Source organism: Falco naumanni, chromosome 13 (genome assembly GCF_017639655.2).
Source record: "Falco naumanni isolate bFalNau1 chromosome 13, bFalNau1.pat, whole genome shotgun sequence".
NCBI lineage: Eukaryota > Metazoa > Chordata > Aves > Falconiformes > Falconidae > Falco > Falco naumanni.
Window position 1 is genome coordinate 10,285,902 of NC_054066.1, and position 23,253 is coordinate 10,309,154.

Consider the following 23,253-nt stretch of genomic DNA (forward strand, 5'->3'; position numbering starts at 1 on the left):
GGCCACGCTCAACTACTAGAAAGCTGATCATCCTAATAGGTGTGTGAATTTGGGACAGGAAAACTCTACTGGGAAAGACGGTTATTAGTAGATACCAAAAGATATGAGATTATTTTCACCCTAAAATATCAAAGACTAATCTTCTTCAGGATATCTCCTGCTCTCAAGCTGCACACTTCCAAAGGTTGCAGCCTTTGTCCAGGTCCAGGGGATCTGGGAAGGGGACAGCAAAATGAGAAGAAAGACAGAAACAGGCCACCCGCATGCAGCAGCAAAAAGGATACACTAAACCTGGCAGAAGCATCTTGAGCCAACAGTCTTCCTAAGGTGCGGAGTGCAGTCTAGTAGCAGTTGGAGCAGTCCTGCTACCAGACTACAGCAGAAAATAGAAGGAAGATAGAGAAAGAAAGAGGCTGGTCCAAAAAGAAGCGTCTTTCTCCTTATACTAGGTGGCTTACATTTTTGAAACAAGCTTGCGAAATCAGGGTCCACAACCATTTGGCTTTTAGAAAAAAAATTATTATTAGAGCAGAATAATCATTACATTCAAAATAATGGACATTTGTACAAAAGTAGAGTCATACGGTCAGCAGTAGACCAAAACTAGTAAAAATAGCTCTTCGAAGTACTGTCAGTAACAGTTTATGATGACAAAACCTGAAGCTAAAAGACATGGTACAAAACAAGTGTTTAGCCCAGCTAGGAGAAGAGAAACTAGATGAAGGGTAGTAACAACTCTGAGAAACTCATCTGTAGAGTAACACAAGTGCAGAATTGTTAAACCCTCTGCTACATTAGCTGACCTTCATCTTCACCATTATACAAACAAACCCCTTCAGTTATTGGGTTTTGGTATTTCTCTGAGGATCTGGCACATTGGGAAGCAATTTCAGGAAGTGCATTTTAGAGGTGCATACAGCAGTTCTCTCTCCAGGTAGTTTTAACATTAAAATGCAGGCTTGTTCATGTACTCTTCCACTGTCTGGGGGAAAAACAAAACAAAACAAAAACTTGATGCATTATAAGCAGTACAGTAATATTCAAACAAATCCTCTCGCCCTCTCTGAAGACAGTTGTAATTTTGCATGGAATTAATTAACTAAAAGGTAGAAATAATTCTGCTTTAAAAACCTTTCAGAGCATTTTAGAATCTGCTCTTCTAATCGTGACATCACGGTTGTGGCCAAACTCATCACATCCAGCTGGCTGTTGTACAAAGCTGGTGTAGTTTCACGTGCAAATGCCAGACCACTGTGAAAAACTGTTGGACTGACACAGCGTGCCCCTAGTTACTTCTACCAGCATGCTTTTCTTCCAGCATTAAAATGGATCCTTCGCCACCCAGGAAAAAATGAAGTAAATCCATCACATTCAACTGCTTTTGCCACTCCTGGCTCAATGGTACAAGTTACATTACAAGTTACAACAAGAGAATTCCTGCAGGGTTCTGAATAAAGTTACATATCTGTGCCCTGCAGAAAGACTACGAAGGTGTTATGAATGAAACCCGTTTGCCAGCAAGAACTTTTGCCCATGTTAAGTGTTAACAGTAGGTCATCTGTTTCCAATGTATTAGTGAAACAGAAGAGATTCTTCTGTATCCATATATATGTATGTATAAATGAAATAGAACCTTAGATTATGTTCTCATATTATATAAATATCTTAGATACATCTTAAGCTATTTCTTAATATAATATCCAAGAAATTCTAGCAGTTAAACTGCAAGAGAGCATTATATAAAGAGCCTCCAGACAATTCCGCAAGATGCAAGAGGGTTGAATTGAAAGCTTATATAACTGCTACCTTGACTGCACTGTTGTACCTATTGAAACTGGACGTAAGACACATTTGGATAATTAAATACCAGAAGTGCTTAGCTGTATTTTAAGCTCCTGTCAAACAAGGAAGATGAAAGAAGGTGGAGGAAGATCAGGGGTTTGCCTTTTGTTTTCCTCTGCCTTACCTCCTGCAACATGTCAGAGTCTTCTATGGCTTTCACTGCAGACCTCTTTGAAGTTTCTTGAACTTCTCCACCGATTACAAACTCATCAAGAATAAAATAAGCTTTTTCAAAATTAAAGATAATATCCAGCTCGCACACCTGCCAGAACAAAAGGACACCCCACATTTAAATAATTTTTACAGCATTATAAGCACTACTAGGCCAAAAGTTGTAAGATGATCAAACGTATTCAACATACCCACTCTTGTGGCAAGTAGCAGGGTAAAGAAAGATACTGCATATTCTGTAATATTGCAGCTTCTGCATGTATTCTCTTCACATATATAGCCTATACTTACGGCAAAGATATTCCACTTACTGTATTTTATACAATATATTACATTCATAGCAGTTTTCAGAGAACAAAGCTGACTTCCTAGCCCACTAACCTTGTAATAGGTCTTACATAGCACTTGTAATATGGGTTACACATGTTCATGCAGCTTCACAGAGCAAGACAAATTCCCTGCCCTAGTGACCTTACAGTCATGGACCACTTTTTTGTTTTGAAGTGGTACAAACATGAGTCACGGCACAGTGATTTACATAAGAAATGTATTAAGGTAGTGGGAACAATTTCAAAAATGTTCATAGAAAAGATGGGTCTCCTGCAGTCTTCTAAGACTTACTGAAAAGACTTATTTGGACCTTCTTCAGGTCTTTGCTTTAAAAAAACCACCCGCTTTATCTTTTTCCTCTTCATATGCCCTTAATTGTTACACAATATTGTGAAACAAACAAAATGAGCATATCTGAAGATGTCAGGAGAGAGAATTAGAGTACACTCACCCAGGGTTTTTTAAAGTAATTTTCCTCAAGCTTTCCCCTCAAACTCTATTCCAAGACAGACATACCAAGCACCGAGATTAAATTGGGAGGGGGGAAAGGATAAAAAAAAAATATCTTATGATAGTTTCAGCTCTATTTTATAAAATATTCTAATAATTCATTTCACTCTGGATTAAGAGAGTCTACAAGTTAAGCAGTGCAGATGGAAACATGAAGCAAAACACCTTCAGACAACTGTTTATCAGACAGCCAGGAATGGAGTTCAGGGGAGAAAGTGAAACCTACGTTTCCAAAGTATCTGTCCAGAAGCTCTACGTATCGATGAACGACCTCTAGTGTCAGGAGCTCATTGTCTTGGTCTTCTATTGCACAACAGAAATATAAACTAGCATACCTAGGGAAACAAAGGCAAAAACATGAGTGAACAGCTATGCAAATGACAGTTAATGTCTATCTGGTCTCTAAAATAATCATTTTCTTTCATTCTTACAATGTCCCAGAGAACACTTAAAAAGATCAGATAATTTAAACAAATTCTTAATTTAGTTAGAAAAACAAACTCCACCCTTGGCAAAGTGGGATACCTCCAACACTGGTCTTAAAAAAACCCAGTAAATCAGCAGTACTCTAAGGTCTCCCTCAGCTGCTGCAACAGCACTACAGTAAGTGGGGTTAATTAATGAGTTACTGCTCTTTATTAAAAAATAAAGGCAAAAATCAAGGTGGAAGGAGTTACACCCCTGCAAGCCTGCTGGCTATCAAATAATTGACAGTGTTTTACATAGGGCCTGAGAGCATGAAACTGCTTAGACCAAGCAATCTTCACAACTAACTTGCAGCAAAACTTTATGTTTAAATCAACCCAAGATAGGAGTAACGATCTACCTCAACTCTCTGGTGCTGTGGCTGGAAGCCCAACTTGTCACAGCATCTGATCAGATGTTTATATCCATCACTTCACAGCATGGAGCGCCATTTTTGCTAAATGGGAGATGCCGCTTAATTTGTACAGCGTGCTATACCTTAACGCTACTTTTGTTTGCTCCAACTTTACATGAATGAACAGGCAGTTAATGCTAAGCATCCTGTAACTGGGGTCCAGTGATCAGTTTGGAAAAGGAAGTGTAAATTAACACTTTCCAGAGGAACATATATTTCAGACAAAATTTGACAAAATGTTGAAAGTGCCTCAGAATAGCTCCTGCAGCCTCCTGAAGAGCCTGATAAAGCTCAGCATGCATCTCAGCAGGCTGCCTTGGGGAATTAGAAGGAGCAGCGAAGCCTAAAGCCTTCTCACAGAATTTCAAGCACCAATACTTATTATGTATTTCCCCATTTCTCTCCTTTAACTGATTGTACAAGTATTTTGCACCCCACAATTTACCCTGCCGATTTATCTGGGGACACTGTGCTGGTATACACAGGTCGCTGATGGCAGGCTCTGACTAGCTTAGTCTAGCACTTAAGGTTTTGTTTGCTGCTTTTCTTGAAGAAAGCCTTTATTTTCCCTCTTCTAGCACGTTATTTATATGAATAGTAATCATACGTTCTCACAAAATTACTCACACCTTTTGTAAACAAGCTTGAGGTCTTTCCAGTCAACAAAACTACATGTTTTTTGATTGCGAGACAAAATAATCTGAACAATTTCTCGAATGATCTTTTTCTTCTCTTTATCAGGTAGCGTCGTATACCATTTCTGAAGCCTTAACTTCCCCTGCCGACTGAACAGCAGTATAAAGTGTATCTAGAGTAAACAAAGCAACATGGTTAACACCGGGGCCACAGCCAGAGAAGAGCATTCCTCTGCCCCACGCCGGAGCTCTGTGAAATCCTAGCGAAGGCATCTCCAGCCCTGACATGATGTCTGGACGTGGCGTCAGTGAGGTCTGGGGGAGGCTGAGCGGGGCAGCAGAGATCCCTCTTCTCTCCCCCAGGCAGCTCTCTCCTCTCTGTGAGACCTCTCCCCTTCGCACCCTCTTCCACCCGACCTTCCCCACCTCCTTCCTCACCTCGTGCAAACAGCAGCTTTGCTTCCTACCCTACCACTTCCATGGGGAACGGGAGGAGCATCACCACTTTGCAGTTGTGAGAAGAGCCTCCTCCAGCAAGATTAGACACCTTAGTGAAGGGAATAAAGACTTATACACAACAAGGCTAGGGGCTAGGGAGACCAAGAATGCAGTGTGGCACAAGACCAGAAACATGAATACCTAGATAGTAATCACTAATTTTGGTATTGATCAATCTCAGGTCACAAACAAAGCAGCACATTCCTAGAAGAGGCTATAAGGAGCAGAAGAGAGCAACTGCTTTGGAAAGGGAGCTTGACTAGTTTTACTAAAGAAATCACCAGATTATGAAACACAGATGACTATGATGATAATGGACAGACCTCAGTGACCAAGTATGTTATATTAAATAAAGCATAAAATGTACACTGTTCTAAAATTTCAAATTTAAGTCTAGTCATAATTTTCCACAGTTTGGCCCATGATTTTTTCATGCTTAGCATTAGCAGTTATTATTGAAATACAGAAGTGCTCACTTTCAAATGCCAGTTGGCTTTTGGAAGAAAAGTATCAATTCACATTTATACAAATGCTTTTATTAGCAGATTAAAATAAATGACCATACTAAGTCTTTAAGCAGTACAGTAAGCCATCTACCCATAGCACGGCAATGGCTTTAAGAATGCAAGAAATCTATTTAGGGATGACATCCATCTCAATGGGACACCATCTGCCAAATGGAAAAAAAACCACAAAACAAAACCTAGCAGGGATAGAGATGCTTCCAGTGGCTGAAGACACTGTGAACTGCCCTGTTCCTGACAGGCATCCCCATCGCTTTTCTCACCAGTAGCAATGCTTGAAGGCCAGGGACTTGCAGGAAGGATGTCTAACCGTAGTCACGGCCATGTCACCATGACAGGCACACCACCACCTGCCCAAGCAGAGGCAAGGCTTCCTCCGATGCTGGGTGGACCAGGGAGAAGCACAGCTTATTTTCCTCATTTGTTCCCAGCCCTTGTGAGCCCCCCAAGAGAAGAGCTGGCAGGTCCCTCGACACATCCCATTCCCATTCGCCTAGCCTTACCCTTCCCTACAGTTTCCCAGTCTACACCCTAATCCCTTCTCCCTCTTTTCTACTCCAGCTTATTGCTGCACCTTTACTTCCCCATTGCTCCATCTCCCCAGTAAGGATTAAAGTTAATGTTCACTATTACTATCAAGATTAAAATGCAGGTTTCTATAAAGACAAAATCATTCTACGCTCTGGTAAAGTCCAAGCAGAGGAGTACACCAGGGAAGCTTCTACATAAAAGAAAAAAAAAAGAAAAGCTACCGATTTTAAACAAAGCAATCATTCATAATTCAGAGCCACTCTCTAGCTCTTAAGTCACATAGTTATTGAGTAATCCAGAGATAAGAGTTCTGACTATACTGAGAAAGACTTTAAATGTGGGATCATTTTAAGGAAACGTGGACTGTTTTATTCATATGTGCCTGTGGCAGGATTTACTGGTGGAAATATGGCTCTTGCCATCATTAGTCTAATGTGCTTGATAAAATTACAAGGATTTTGTAGCTGCCTTGTATTGAGTCCTATAATACTCTCCAGATGAGCTTGCTAAATAAAAACAATTATGCTGCCAGCAGTACACATGGCCTGATTACAGTGAAGATCAAAGCACCATGCTCTTGCCTTTCTCTGTTCATATGACCAACTGGGTTTTGACAACATTCCAGCTGTCAGGGTTACCCCGGCCCAGTAGATGAAGGGACAGTACTTAGTGTCCATACACTTGGTCTGCTGAGAGGAGCTGAATGAATGAATGAAAGACTACTTTGCTTGCTGCACAGCTCATTAACTCCAAAGCCTTTGTAAAGGTGAGTGTATTTTGAAAAGCAGGGCATAGGTCCTGCACACAAGAGCAGAAGGTCAGTGGGTGTCCATTTAAAAGTAACGAGGCACAGGTAGCAGCTATTTGATAAACAAATTTCTAGATATATGGTGGATCAGATAGGAAAGGGTGATTAGATTTGATTGACAATGCAGGGAATTAGTCAATGAATTCCTATCAAAAGCTGGCAGCATGGTCAGCATAACAAGGTCGTGCAGTTTGAGAGATCCTCAGGAAGAAACGTGTTTGCCTGCCGTGCTTCAATAGGGGAAGACAATGAAGGGGTGTTCTGGTTTGGGTTCAGCTGTTGGACCCAACAGACCTTAACTCCGAGTGCCTGCAAGTAATCCATGTGTGTGCAGGAGAGCAGCCTTACGCCTCTAAAAGGTTAAATACCAGCAAGCCAGGGAATTACTGTGAATATTATCACCATTTTCTGCTGATTAGTTTACTTCAGGGTGTTATGCTTCACCCATAGGAAAGCTGGCTGCTCTCCATTTAAAATTGCTTTGAAAACTCCACTGTTTCTTATAACGATGCAGTTGTTTCACCACCCCTTTCATGAGCCGAAGGAACATTCTTTGCAATCAGAAAATACCCATTAACGCACTTTTAAATGCATCAAGATTTGTACACAAGTTTCAAAAATCCCACTTTTGGGTCTCCTATCCCACGTTGCCTCATATACAGAATATAACTGCATACCTCATAAGGCGACTTTACTATTATAGAAATATACACAGCTAGAAAACAGGTAAGAGCTTCTACCGTAGTTCATTTCTAATTTTACAGTCTGCAGTAAAATAATGTGCCCTGAAGCCTAGGTATGTATTACCGGTCAGCTCAGAGCTCCTGTAACAAAATAACACACTAGAAAGCTGCAGATACTTAGAAAATACGGTGGGTTTTTTTTCTCTTTTGACTCTTCTTCCTTTTCCTAAATTCCATTCAATTTGGGAAACTCTCTAAGAGGTAAATGTTGTTACATTCTCAAGAGGTTAAATGGCTTAATTCCTGTGTGAGCATCTCATTGCTATAGACAGACATTGTTTCAGGCAGTTCAGCATCGCTCTGCCCAGCCACACAGACACAGTGCGACACACCACATTCCCCACTGCCCCAGCTCCCTTGTTACAGCTCACTGGAAAGATGCCGACGCATCAATAAACCTGGACATGTTGAAGGACTGCACAAACACAAATTAATAGCTCATTTGTTCCTTGACTGGGAAAATCTATTTGCTTTCCTATAGTGCTAACGATGAGATGGATGTTGATTAAGGAATTTTTGGTTAGTTTTCAGCAGCCAAACTACGAACAGAGGTAGATTATCCTGGTTTTAGGTTTTACTCATCTTTAAAAGTTCTAATTCCAGAGGAAAACAAAGGCAAATGACTTGCTTCAAGCAAAATACCTTTGAAGCAGAGTGCTTGATTTCTTTTGCTTCCATTCTAGGGTGTGCTGGCTGTGACTAACAATCACCAGACCCAGGGGCGATGCCAATGGGAATATTTAGGTCCAAGCCTGAGTGGGTCGGGATGAGGAGTGCAGTTCCTATGAGAGCATCGGCTGCCTTCACATGAGGAGTCTGTAGGAGACAAGCTTTGGTCTGGGAGCTGAGTGTAATTTTATTAGCCTGTTTTACTGAATCAGACCCAACCACCTACGGCACTATGCAAAATTATCTCCACAAACGTCAGTAAGTAGCCTAAATGACTGCATTTTGTATTTGTAAGCCATAATTTCCTAGTTGGAAAAATAGTTGTTTTTTTAAATCAAGCATTTAAACCGGACTTCTAAACCTGAATTCTATCCCCTCCTCATGCATCTCTGAATCAACTGCAGCTGTAAGTTGTGTAACAGGTCAGAAACTTAGACAGCCTTTTGTTTCATCCAGATCTACAAAACTGCACCAGCGTTAACAACCACCCCCCTTAGTTTCAGGGCCACAAAAAACTTTCATATGAAATAATTTAGCAGTAAATAGACCACACACTGAAAATGCAAAATACAGACGTTTACATGTTCATAAACAGCAAATATAAAAGATGTATGTAAAATGCACAATTTATACTTTTTTTTTCCCCACCCTCCTTGGGAGACCTTTCTCTCCTTTTGCTAATGGGCTGCCATGGTCTGAGAAGCAGCTCACCTAAGCCTGTCTCCTAGACTGCTCCCTGCCAAGACCAGAGGTCCCCTTCGTGCAGCCTTCCCCAGTGTGCGGCCATTTCGCACTCCAGACCGATCAAACACTTTACAGTTGGCTCACTGGTTTTGAACTGCGCTCATTTGTTGCTTTTACAGAGGTTTTAAAACTTTATCTGAACTCCAACATTTAGTACAACTGCCTAAAGGGCCCCAGACTTTATCATATACAAACAGAACAAACCACCTGTAAGGATATCAAAAAAGACTGCCACGTGGGTAAGCAAAGCAGCTTTCCTGACTCCCAGAGTCATTTCTCCAGTTTACTGTCCAATGACATAAACATGTAAAAGATGCCACACTTCTTCCCGTGAGGGGAACTCCAGGGGTCAACGCAGCAAGGCTCTAATTCACCCGGCTGTGAGAAGAATGAGCACTAGAAATGCTGCTTCTCCTCCTCCTGTAATTCAACCTGCATAACCTGTTCTGTGGCATCTGGCCGCTCCAGGTCCCTCCATGGGAGAGGACAGGGAAACAGGAGGACTCCAAGGAGCCTACGGGGAGGGATGGCAGAAGAGATGGCAGCTGGAAGACTGAAAAAAAAGAATCCTTGTCCTTCCTGGGTGCTTGGTTTGGGCAAGGATTTGCTTGGCTAGGCAGCTCTGTCACTCCAGCAGCATTGGGTTTAGACTCTGCTCCAGTTGTCACCTTTCGGAATTCAGTTAAATCCCTCCCAAATCAAAGTCACCTTTATAAAAGAGAAAGATTCCTGAAATTCATAAGTTAACTAAAATTTGCAATTAGGAATTACTATCCTGAAACAGACAGCTTGGCAGAACTTGGAAACTTAGGTTTTCTTTAAAAGCTTTCTTTTTAAGCCTGCTGCTGCCAGTAGGGGAACAGGCAACGTATGACATACTAATAAAGAAAAACTGATGGACCACATAAAAAGGGAAGTGGGACAACAAAAGCCACACCTTTGGCTGATGGCATGCCAACAGCTGCTGACAGAAACCTGGGGAAAACCAGCCTGACTGGCTGTACTTAGTGGAGAGGAAGCAACTTTTTTCATAAAGTTCTTTTCACTTATTCTGACTCCCTTGAAGTCTGCTTGATCTTCTGGCGCTGTTTTAGTCGAGTTCATATTCTGCTTATCTTTTACTATTTTTCATTCTTTCCTCCAAATGAAAGAATGTATTTCCCAACATCGACAGGTGTCCAGAGTTTTTTTGTTAGTATTTATTTCACATTACATCTGAAAATGAACAAACCTACCTTCATGAAATTGTTTCTTTTAAAAAGTATGAACATCCAAATTATCCGAAGACATTAGGAGTTTTTTTTTCTCCAAAACATTTGAAGAATAAAAAAAAATTAATTTTAGTGTTTGCTTTGTTTAGTGGTTTTTTTTAAGGGAGGAAAGTAAATACTGACTTTTTTTTTTTTAAAAAAAAAAAAAGAATAGCTATACTGTGAACACAGAGATGGTTTGGAATGCCAGGTGTTTAAGGTGAAATGAGAAGGACATACTGAACGGACAACTACTGACCTAATGTATTAACAATCTAGCTACATCAGGAAAAGCCAGAATAACAACACACTGAAGTATTTCGGTATTCTGCTGCTGCACGGAGTCCCCATCTGGCTACTGACCTTTAATACATACACTCTGGGATTTTAGGGACTTTTAAAGCAATTATGTAAAATCCAGAACAGGCTACTTTATTGAAAATATTGCCTTCCTTGTTTACTCTGTTAGTCTGTTATTCACAGCCACGCAGAAGCTGACAGATATTTGTTAAATACCGTAGAATCTCAGCTTTAAAAATTCAAATGCATATTCAGTCCGTATGATTCAAGCAAATAAGAAAAAAAGAAAATAAATGAAAAACCTGCAACACAAAAATACCAAAGTAGCTGCCCAACTGGCACAGAATTCTGTCTCACTTAATCTCCATTAGGAACATTTCTGAACAATTTCCCCTAAACAATACATCCAAAGTCCATGCAATAAAAGCTGTGCCAGATCATTACAGGCACACGTGACTATAGTTACACATTGATTTTATGCTTTTCGTGATGCAGAAACTGCCCTTATCTTATTACTGAAGATTTTAAATTGACCAGCATTCTAGTATTTAAAGGATATTTACACCATATAATATTGATCCAGGCAACAACCTTCTTGAGAGCCTCACTTGAGTTAAACAAAACTATAATCAAAACACTACAGCTGATCTCAAGTTCTGAATCAAAACCATCTTGAAGCTCCCTGCTCCTGATCCCTACCTAAGGATGAGAAAACAATGCTCAGGCCCCCGCAAGATCCCTCCAGCTCTGTTCCTGTTTATCACTGCCTCTAGCAGGTCTAGTCCTCCTGACCTTGGCTCATTTCTCATAAGCCAGCAAAATTCCTTCAACAACCACCTCCCTACAGTACAGGCATGCGCTTGGGTCTCCTCCTCGCAGGCTGCTGGGCATCCCACCAACGGCCAAGCTGGGTTTCCAGCACCTCTCCAAAGAGGACAGACAGCACAGCTTTCCAACAGAGCTCCTAAGATGTAGATGCAGGCAGTGACATCCAGTTTTTACAGAGGATAATTCGTCTCAGTTTTCTTAAATCCGTGATTTTTTTTATTCCCACAAAGTGGAATTACCCCAGTTTCTAGGCAATAAGCAAGAACAGGTCCAGGCAGGGAGTTTGCACAAAACCTTCCCCAAACTTCAGCAGTGGAGAGCAGGCCAGTGACCACACTGCAGCTGCGTGAACCAGAGACAGCACTCGCATCCTCAGCCTTGGCTCCAGGGACAGACAGCTGCAGGGACACCAGCTGGCTGACCTTACAGAAAGCAGCACAATTTGAAGACATTCAGAACAATTATTAACCAGGTAATCACATCCTTCTACCTCCTGTGTTCTCAGAGGTGTTTTTATTTGTTTATACACTTTTGGGAGGCAGTGGAAATCTTCATTAGGTTACTATTAGCAGGAGGAGACCAGGGGAGAGGCTGAACAAGCTGCCAAGAACTACCTCAAATTCACTATAGCCCCAGTGTATTTTACAGTCACAAGAAGCTGTTTTCCCAGCCTGCTCCTTGGACAGCTGGTGAAGAAACAGAGCTAAAATCTAGCCCAATAGACTCTAGCAAAAGGTGCAGCCTCTTTTATTTTAATTTCCCATTTGTCTTATCAGGTATTTGCAAAGCCCTGCTATGTGAAGGCACCGTGATGCCCTTCCCTTGCCCCTGAGCTTTCAGGGAGCAAAGTTAAAGAGCTTTGCTCTGGGCCAGGGCAGGCACACGAGAAGGTGATGCGCTTCCCTGGGGCCTCAGCCAGCTGACATAGTGCTTCAGCCCTGGGAAGGCCATGTCTGGTGGCGCAGGAACACTGCAGGTCTGCAGCAGTCTCACACCCATTCCTCCAGCTCCCAACATAGACACTCAAGGAAAACTCAAGCTCTGAAAGGACCGAAGATTCACATGAGTTATGACATTCGTGAATGACTCTGAAAGCGCACTGGAGTAATTCTTTTGAAACACTGCAGCGTTCCACTTAGGCACTTTCAATAAACTCTCGGTTTTCCCTTTTAAAATGGCATTTTTTTTTCATTAAGGTAAAGAACTGACATGGACTTAACCTAAAGAATCAACCGCTGTTTACAGAAGAAAGGGCCAGAGCACAGGATCTCAAAAAATGCTTTATGTTGGCCCAAAATTTAGCCTCCAGAATGACGAAGTGTATGAAAAATTAATTCTGCTATACATTGGGTCTTGTCATGAGACTCAGAGGAAAAGAAATGCTTTAGGTCCTGTTCCTTCCCCATCCCCGTCTCCTGAGCCTGGTGGCTGTTGAGTTGTGAGTTTAATGCAGCCATGTAGCCATTCCCATGGCTTTTCCAGAGCTCAGAGCAGACGGGCAGACACCCACCTAACACTTCACATGTTCTCCTTCCAGCATGCAATGTTGCAAGACAAAAGGCATAAACTGGTAAATTTCTGCATTTTCTTCAAACAAAAATGATTCTTTTTCTCATTCTTTTGCACTATGTGTCTATCGCTTGCCTCAGGGGACTAGGCAGAGGGAGATGATCATCATACAGGGGTTCCTGCACTGGTTAATGGGCCATCGAGAACTGCAAGTGTCTGAGCAAAAACTACCATCAAGCTCCAACAGCAAGCAGCAAGGCAACAACAGGCATTTACCGGCTGGTGAAGAGGGATTTCAATGCCCTCTCTTCCCTTCTCAGGTCTACACAGAGAATAGCAAATGGACATCCTCACAAATTCTGCAAGTTAGAGAAGAAAAAAAAAAAAAAAAAGACTGGTGCATGGAGTACCTAGGGTTCTATCTGTCATATTAAGAAACATAAATCCAGGACATACTAGGCCAGAAAGACATGTCTGGCAAGAAAGGCACGTCAAGCTTGCCTTAAACCACACAAATGTAAATTTTCTTTTCCCGTCCTACCCCGGTGACTCTGCATGCTATATTCCTACTTGCAAACAAAACACCATTTGAGCATGACTGGACCCTGCACCTCTCTAAACTGCAACATCTATAAAATGCAAACGCCCAGAGCTGGCCCCTCAAGAAAGCAGATACCCAAAGCAGCCAAGGAAATGCATGTGACAGCCTGTAGAAATAGGACAGTAGGGAAATGAAAGGGAAATGAATGGGCAGGGATGGTAATTAGCAGTTGTACATATGTGATACAGAAAGAATTCTTTTTACAGGAGCAGTACGGTTTTAATTTAGGCATCACTGGAAAGACTGCTACTGGCTCACATAAATGCCTGATGTATATGCCAAAGCATAAATCTTATAGGTACTTTGGGGAGGAGCAGCTCTACCTGCCCTCTCTGACCCATCAGTTTCCTCAATATTTTCACTGTTTTGTCCCTTGCACATAACTGCCTTCAGAAGGCAGAAGATCTACAGGACGGTTTATAAAGCACGGGATTTTGAAGTAATTAAAGATAAAGAAAAGCAGCAAACATTTTACATGGCTCACATGCTTGGCAGCATTTTCTTGCCTCCTCATAGCCACCACTGCCCATTACTCCTCTAGCTCTCTCCCTCCATTTGCCTACCTCAGATGCCATGGCTTTCTCCAAAGCCCTCCGGGCACTTCACATCCCAGTAATGCCTGGCTCTGAGACAAGCCTACAGTTTTCTTATTTGTGAGTGAAAAATATATAAAATGACTTAAGCAAAGAATCATCAGATGATCTATCATTTCTTCCGCTTTCCAGAAATGAGCATATTACCCAGAGACAGTAAAGTGTGCATCGCAATGACTGCACAGCCAGGCAGTCCAGCGCGGTCTCTAGTACAACAGTGACTCATGACAGTGAGTACTTGAGACAGACATGCAAAACTGGAAGAGGATCACATCGACAGTCAGAGATTATAGACTTCCTGAGAAGAACCCCAAAAAAACATTTTTCCTAGCAAATCCCACAAAACGGTATTAAAAAGTCCAACTGAATGGCAGGGAGTAACTGAATGCCAGATGATGGATCACCTCCTGAGCAGTACTCTGATCTGAGCAGCTTCCAGAAGGGGACAGCACAAGTAACAGGGCATGTGTAAAACCATTCTGGTAGTCCTGTCTCCAGGAATCACAGGTTTAAAGATTCAGGGCCAGAATCAGGATCCAGACAACGCACCTATGGACCCATTCTCTATGAAATGCCAAACCACTAGGACACCCACAACACCCTTGGCAGTAGATTAAAAACATTCATCTACACTGTGTGAAAAAGCATTCCCTTTTGTTTTCTTTACATTTAGTGCCTAAAAATTTCACAGGATGTATCCTGACTCTTCTTGCAGCAACCATTCTTTGTAGCATTCATGATTTCACCCATTTCTATCACCTCCCCTGTAGTCATCTCTTTCCAAGCTGAAAAGTCTGTCTACTCAGAATCTTCTAAAGAGGATGCCGTTGCATTACCATTATCTACTCCCACAGTAATAGTTCACTACAAGATAAACAAAGAAATACCACACGGACTTTTCTTTTTCATGTAGAACACTACCTAAAACAACAAGAATCATCCATTTGTAATTTTCTCTCCCTCCCTCATCTATTCTAATCTGCGCCCTTCTTGTCTTTCAGAGGTAAACGCCTAGAGGCAAGGTTCATTGTCTTTGCTAGACCAATACACAGCTGTATTACAGAGTGGAAAAAAGCAGTTAATTCTTTAACCTGTAGACAGTAAGTTCTGTGCAGCACTGAAAACATTTTGCAGATCCGTGTCTAATTTAACAATTACGGACACTGAGACTGTTAGTGATTCAGAATAGCTGAGAGTCCATTTCAAAACACCGGGCAGGTGTCAGTAGCTGCAGTCACTTCAACTAGTATTTCCACCCAAGCTTCTAGATCAGTGACTGGTATCAAATGTCTCACTAAGTGGAAACAGTGCTTGCCAACTCCTTTTCTATTCAGGCCAAGTACATTTTTAGAGCCCCTGTGTCAATGGGATTCTTTTGATCTTCTTCCAGGGTTTCAGATCACGCTCACAGGTACTAATTTTTCTCGGTGTACTGAAAAGCAGCACAGGTAGGAGGGAAGCAGAGCCTTTACTACGCAAGCATCAGTTCTGCACTGGTAACACTGAGGTGGCAGTAAGATCAAGGTGTTGCAACACAGGCACGAAAGACTAAAGCAACATGTGTCTTTGGGGAAAGAGTTTTCTCCTCTGTGCTCTCTCTCCGCTCTTCGATTTTGTTGAGACAGCAATCCTTCAGGACATGTTTCTCTGCTGCACCCATATATGTGTCAGGGAGCAGAATTTAGTCTCTTTTCTAAAGTCTTTTTTTTTTTTTTAACATGTCACAAAGCAGCAGCCAGGCAGAAAAGCTGTCTTTCTCATCAGGATGTGAAGTTAGCTTTGCTAAATAGACTCTTTCCTGAAACTTCCTTGGAAATCTGCAATAGAGCAAGCAATCAAAACAACCCACTGGCTAAGATACAGTACCATCTGCACAAGTACCTTCCATTCAGATCTTAAAATACAGAAAAAAGGTGGCAAGCACAACTGTGTCATTCCAAGCTAGAGGAGTGGATCTACGAAGAGTTTAAATGACCTGTTAAAAGTTCTTCGCTCATAAGCCTGAGTAAGGCTTATTCTTGGTTTGTAATCCAGTAACCCTTATTTCTTGACACGCAACTTAGCGTAAACAATTCCTTCACAAAGGACACAGTAATTTTAACCAAAAGAGTACCCTGACAAAAGCACCCTTTCAACAGCACTGGTTAACAAAATTATTAACTGTAAGAATGCACACTCACCCTATAAAATTATAACCATCAATACAGTAGATCGTCTCCAAATTGTCAATAAGCAGCGCTCCCCCGGGACCATCATGAGTGCTTTGAAAACTAGCATTTATGGAGTGCATGTATCAGGGAGAGTTCTGAGATCAGCTTCCCTGAAATCTGCTCCTGTATTTACTGATCTTCAAGGGCAAAATAGGAACTCTGGTTGTTTACATAAGCTTTACCCGAGGGAAGTGACTATGTAGGGCCAGTCTCAGGGTGTAGCCGTAAAGATTATATCTATTATGGGGACTTAAGGTGTGCAGACTGCATTGCCATCTGTAAATTCATTACTATACATTTCTATTTGCAAACGTAATGACAGGTCACCTTTCTAAATACACTAGACTAACACATATTTAGCATTCTGGCTAAGCCACTGAAAAGCAACAACATAGCTCTGCCTTTGAGGATAGAGACAAACAACAAAGCTTGGCCTCCGATGAAGGAGTCGAGACTTTGACTCCTGTTCAGCTGCACTGCCAGTAACTGGTATCACGGATGCACACAGTAGGCAAACTGTGCAAGACAGCAGCTCAGGGCACGCTCGCAGAACCTGCCCCAAGTCTGAATTATCAGGCAGTGAGATGGTTTCTCAATTAAGAGGCATCACTGACCACCTTACTGCTTGAGAGCCCACAGTCCTCCTCAGGGAAAATCTAGCCATTATTCTGAGGATATTGGTCATCACGCTTAACAAACGAGAATAACCATGGCAACCTTTTCTGATCCCAGCAAACCACCACCAAGCACAGCACTGGAGAGCTGAAACGACAGGATCCTGCCTGTCAGCCCTTACACCTGGAGGGCTGCTGCCCCCTTCCAAGCTGCTGCTGCTGCCTCTGCCCAGCCATGGAGCCAGGTCACGCACGTGGCTGCCAACAGAAAACATACAAGGAACTGAAGCAGACCCAGCAGGTCTCTCGGACACGTCACTTGATGGAAAGGCAGCACGAAGCTCCTCTGACCCCCATGAGACCAGGTAGCTGAGCAAAGGCACCCGAGCTGGACGCTGCGCCCACTTACCTGGCACCAGGGAATACAGGTAGGGAAAAGCTCTTCCCAATGTGCCCATCACAAGAAAACCCACTGCCCGACACCGCCTCGCTCTGACAGAAGAGCCAGACAAAGGACAAGAGATCCACACAAAGCCACACCTGATCCTTCTCCAGGCTCTGGAGCTGAGCTGATCTGCACCCCGGCTCCTCAAGTTACAGGAAGGCTGCAGGAAAGCTCTCTGTAACAGCCTTGTTTTCCTGGTTGGCTACGAACGGCTGTCGGCGTGACCCCAGCTCACCCCGGGGCCAGAAGACAGACAAGGAAGGACCAGAACTTTCATTCCTGCAAACAGGTGCAACCCTCGCCCAAAGCCCCCCGGCCGGTGCGCTGCGGCCCCAGCAGGCAGGCTGGCACGCACTTCCCGCACAACACATTGTACCTCTGTTAAGAGCCAACTCAGATTATTCCAGCAGGATGATTTTTCACCGAAATCCAAGTTTCTTTCCCCCAAACACAAGCCGGCCGCTGGCGCCCCGTCCCGGGATGCGCCCTGCCGCAGGCACGGCGGCCCGGGGCCCCGGGGCAGCAGCGCGGCCCCACCATGGGGCTGGCCCCTGGGCGCCGAGCCGGCCCCGCGCAGGGTCTCCCCCGGCCGCGGCGGGTGCAGGAACGCGGGCCCCGCCGGACCGAGGGCAACGGGGCAGCCCCGCTCCGCCCTGCCTCCAGCCAGCCCCGGCGGGGGAAGCGCAGAGAGCGCCCGCCGAGGGGGGCTGCGGCACCCGGGCAGGGGTCGGCAGCAGCCGCCCGGCCCCGGCACACTTACCATGGTGCGGCGGCGGCACGCTGGGAGCCGGCCCGGCCCGGCTGGCTGCCGGCCGCCTCCCTCCCGCCCTGCCTCCCTCCCCGCCCCGCGCCAGGTGAGGCCCGGCCGCATCGCGCCTTCCCACAATGCCCCGACAGGGCCCTCCCGGGCCGCCTCCCCCGCCGGGCCGCGGCTCCCGGGGAGGGCACGGGGGGGGCCGGCCCGGCCCGGCGGCAGCGCCCGCTACGGGAGCGGGCGGGCGGCCCCGCTGTGCCGCCGGCGGAGGGAGGCAGGGCGCGGGCAGCGGGCCGGGGTTCGGCCGGGACCGCAGCACGGCCCCCCCAGGCCCCCGCATGTGGGAGGGCAGGCGGCCCCTGCCCGCACACGGGGTGCCCCCGGCTGTGGGCCCGCCCTGCTCCCCGCAGCGGGACCCCAGTTTAACAACAACGCTGCCGGTTTCCCGCAGCGGCTCGCCTCAGCCCTGCCGAGCGTTCCCGGCATGAGGCCACGCTGCCGGCACAGCCGCGACGGCTCTGCACCCACCTCCACCACAAGGAAGCTCGCCTAACCACCGCAGACGGCTGGGCTTTGCTAAGCTGTGCTTTCTGGGGGGGCAAGACACGAGCAGCGCCGCCGGTAGAGCAGCGAATCCCTGTAACCTCTGGCAGGGATCTGCCGATAAGCAGCTGGTGCCTAAATCATGTGCGACATCCACAGGCTCAGCACTTGAATCTAAAGCTCTAAATCCAGGCCTAAGGCTTCTCAAGCTCCTACCAGGAGTCTGATTCAGATGCAAACTACCACACGAGCACAAAACAAGACAACTTAGGATGTTTAAGTGCCATGTTTATAGTCTAAAGGAGAGCCGATCTGCAGCACACAGCATCACCTAGCCCAAAGCGCTGCTCTCTGGATTCAGGATATGGTTCCCACCTGCCCTGGGCAGAGCTGTGCCCTGCTCCCATGTGCAGTGCTAGATGCATCAGAGCCATCAGTGAGAACGCAAAATCTGAATGAGCTCAGGGACTCCAGGGGACACAGTGATGTCAATGGCTGACACAGGTGGAACCCCTCTTCAGCCTCTGGCTTCAGCAAAGGAGAGGTCCCTCACTCAAAAGCAATCCTGCATGCATGGCTGAGAGGGCAGCTGGGCTGAAATCCACTCACAGCTGGAAAATCTTGTTTGCAAGGGCAGAGAGCATATGGAGGGGTGTGCTCCTTACACTCATTTAACAGTGTGGAGGTGATTTCCACATTTCCCTAAGCACACATGACCCTACTCCTCTCTGCCCTCCATAAGCTTCGATTTGGTCTACACAGGCACAGTGTTCACAGCGCCTTTCGCTGCTGCTTGCTCAGTTCTGGTTTCTGTATGTTCCAACCCCATCCTCTCAAGCAGCATGATGCATGCTGTGCTGCGACACTGCCAGCTGCCGAGTGCCCTGGTTTCACTTCTGGAGTGCACAACACAAGAAGAGTCCCAGCTGCCTACAGATCTCACTGATACTTCATCTGCTCACTTGCCTCCAGCTTCTGTCGCATCCTGAGCACGCATCCCAGACCCATAAAGCAGCGCTATCTACAGACTGCATGGACACACTCACCCTTTACTGCACAGCTGTGGTGCAGCACTCACCACGCCATGCTTCCAAGACAGGACTGGCCCCACTGGTTTTGCTGGGGCACTACCTTGCCTTCGGTGTGCCTGCTAAATACATGCTTACTGCTATCAGCATCTGTTAAAATAGACCAAACTCTTTTGCTAGATTCGGCTGGGATGAGTAAACAGGCTAAATGAAGTGCCACAGCACCCATGCTGCCTTCCCCAGGAGGTAAACATCTGGCTCCCCCACAACCACAGCCAACGCTCCTGTCCTTCGGAGCCCCCAGTTCTACCTACCCTGGCCTACGCAGAGCAACAAGAGCTGGCTGCGCGCTTGAACCCCAAATGTTCCTCACTGTTGGTGAATGGGGGATTTCCACAGATACCACCACAGCACTGGGAAAGCCATGCCTCTGAACGCTGGGAATTGGATTTGCCAAATATGCAAACACCACAGTGCAGACGTACTGCAGATGTAGGGCATCAATGTTTCAACTCTTCCGTCTCCAAAATGAATTCAAAATTAAGGAATGAACAATCCCCTCACCTGTGAAAACAACTCTGACCTACATTTTACCTTGCTATGTAATTTACTCCAGTGATGAACAGTAATATTTTTTTGCTTAACAACAGTCTCCCAATAATCTTTTCTATGCAAAGACTTTACTTACTTAGACCCATGAATGCAAGGGAACTAGCTTGCTGCTTTTGTGTTTTTGCAAGTACATCAGAAAAATAAGCAGCAGCAAACACATCATGCATACAGCGTACATTAATAGTAGTGGCCAACATCAACACGCCAGTCTTGCAGGTTAGCAGAGAGAATTTTGCTGCCCAACAGAAACAAGGCTGCAGATACAGGATCATGCCTAAATTAGATGCTTTCAGCACAGAAAGACAGGGCGTACTTAATGACTGGCTAACTAGGAGTGGTAAGGAGTTGGAATTCTTCCCTCCCCACTTCTCCACCACTAGCACTGTGTGCCCACAGAAGTGATGAAGATAGCTCAAACTTCCCAGCTAGCAACTACTGATGGTTATCAGTGTCACACAGCAAAGGGAGCAAGTGGAGACAGCTGTGGCACACAGTTGTGCCAGATGAACTGGTGGGGTGATCTTATGCCAGCAAAATGCCATACCATGGACTCCTTCGGGTCCTTCCCTTAGGCCCAATTAACTAATCTGAACACGAAAGCTTGCCAAGTAACACAAATTTATTTCTCTAATTCAAAAGGGGCTGCAAAGGCTTTGGGACCCTTCTCTTTTGGCTTCTGTCTCTGCCTGAAAGAAAACACAATATGAATTCCTTTCTTGAGGACCCTTTGAAAGGCTTTTAAGTGAGGCAAACAGCTGTTGGATATTGCATCCTCTTTGCTTATATTCCATTCTTCTATCGCATTCAGAAGTAGAAAATGTTCACACTGAGACTTACAGTGGATTTAGTGAGCCTTGTGTGCCTATAGCTGCTGGTAAGAGCTTCTCTAACTCTTAGGTATAAATTTTGGTGAGTTTGGACATTATTTATTTGAAAAGAAGTCACTGATAAAATGTCAGATGCCTAAACCTGCAACAAGCCTTGTCTTAGACCCTCCTAATCTCTGCAAGCTTTATAGACTACAGAAACTAATCCTGGACCATGTAAGTAAAGCTATACATTCACTAATGATTTACAATCGATTGGGAAGTTGTATTCAACATACATTTCCAGGGAAACAAACAAATCCTGACAGCTCCAATTAAAAGACACAAACCGAAGAACAGCAGGGAGAGAACAAGATACAACATTCTCCTTTCTTTCTAAAAAACTGCAAAAAATTTCCTTCTGAAAAAGCCCCACCTCTTTACTGCAGAAAGAAGCCTTTTTACTGACATTGAGCACCACAACAAATGAAGCAGAACACTGGCCATTGACAACGATTCTAGCCAGCACGTACCTTGGTGTCATTGTCAGTACCTAAACTGAGCTGTGGCCAGGTACACAGAGCCACAGGCTACTACTGATAAGTAGCCCTGTGTGAACCAAGGAGTTCAGGTGATGTACAGTCCACTTGGTGATTTTACAGGAGACCTGCTGTGCCCGTTTTTTTCCACTTGATACCAGGTCCATAGGAAAAAGGTAAAACTTTGAAAGTCCAATCTATAATCAGCTGCAGGAGGTAGCTTTTAATTGCACTTGGATCAATAGTGAAGCAATCTAACACTTGCTTTTGGTTATTAGGCATGGGTTTGTACTTTTCCAGACAATTTCCCACTGTTTTTTGTGTATTCCCTTTTCCTTATGAGCTCACAGAGTCTGGATTCCCCACAATTTAAGTGCAGAACAAAGCATTCGTATCACTAGAGAACATACTGGATAATGTATCTGTGCCACAATTTTTGGTACCTTATCAGCAGCAATAGCATGTTCAGTAAGCAGTCCCAACACTTAAGCAGTTTACAGTACTAGAAAAGAGTTAAAAATAGCAGTCTCAAATCCTTAGAGCCTGTACTGAAGGGATAGGTGTACACAAGTACACCTTTAAAGGGTGTCAAGTGGCATTTTGTTTGTCAGCTGTATAAAACTAAGAGCAGGCCAAAAGGCAGATAGACATTAATAAAGCTCCGTCCAGAATTCTCTATCAACACAAAATGTGTCAGTGTAGCCCTCTTGTGTTCAGTTGGATTCACAGCTATTGGATCCATGGTGTCCTTCCTTACGACCCCTTAAGTTAAGGCTCTGCCTGCTTTAACCACACTGCCACTCGGTTCTTTGCCCTCTCCACCTTCCCTCAGTTTCTTTCATGTTTTGACTTGTCCCATCCTGGTTGTAAAATCTAAGCGTATTCAGACCATGCTTCTGAAACAGCAGAGTGCTTGATTGGTATATATACATGTAGATATAACTGTATGGTATATACACCATAAAACGAGAGAACTGCTGTTTTGGAGTAGGACTAAAACATCCCTCGTTGCCTATAAGCATGCTTGTATTCCCAGCATTTCTTCTCCATAAAAGGACCACAACGAACACAATTTGCAGCCTTGTTTCCTTCTTCTAGATAATGCCTATGAGATCAAGTTTTAAACTGACTGTCCTACAGACACCATTTAGACATGTGTAATGTTTCTCTACCCTTAGAAATCACGCTGACATTCTCCAAAACCTCTAAGTACTATTGACAGTCCTGTGGATCCCAGAGTGCCAGACCTTCCCTACCAATCACCAAGACTAAAAACTCTGGTATCCACCACTGAGCTGGGACACTGCACAGTCAGGTTTGTAAGAGGTAGTGGCTTTTACAGCATTCTTTTCCAACCTGCAAAGGCTGCAGCAAACAGAACAAGTTATGGCTGCATTGCTATGGGTGCTTAGCAGGACAAAGTCTTGTAACTGAGGATGAGGTACTAGGTTGTACCCTAGAAGACACTCACCTTCCCTGTCTGCTGCCTCAGTCATCCTTAATTCCACCACTGCAAGACCAGCTCCTTCTAACAGATCAGGAGGCTCAAGCAAGCAGTTCAGTTGTGCTTCAAGAGCTGCCATCGCTCGCCTCACGGAGCCGAACTCCAAAATGGACATGCTGCTGTAGAGGAAACCTGGAGAAGGAGCCATAAACTAAGAGAGAAAGAAGGAGAAATGAATGAGAACAGAGAAAAGACAAAGGACAGTACTAGAACAGAAAACCAGCTATAGCTT

The 23,253-nt window shown here is 44.5% G+C and overlaps 1 protein-coding gene across 1 annotated transcript; it reads right to left on the reverse strand.

Annotated features, from left to right (window-relative positions):
• Window positions 1–497: 497 nt before the first annotated feature.
• Window positions 498–18,122, reverse strand: AP1S3 (adaptor related protein complex 1 subunit sigma 3). The gene is made up of 5 exons (XM_040612904.1): window positions 17,996–18,122; window positions 4,363–4,541; window positions 3,080–3,188; window positions 1,967–2,104; window positions 498–982 (listed from the first exon to the last, which is right to left on the reverse strand). The coding sequence occupies exons 1-5, from the start codon at window positions 18,104–18,106 to the stop codon at window positions 947–949; spliced, it is 573 nt and encodes a 190-aa protein (XP_040468838.1). The 5' UTR covers window positions 18,107–18,122; the 3' UTR covers window positions 498–946.
• Window positions 18,123–23,253: the final 5,131 nt, after the last annotated feature.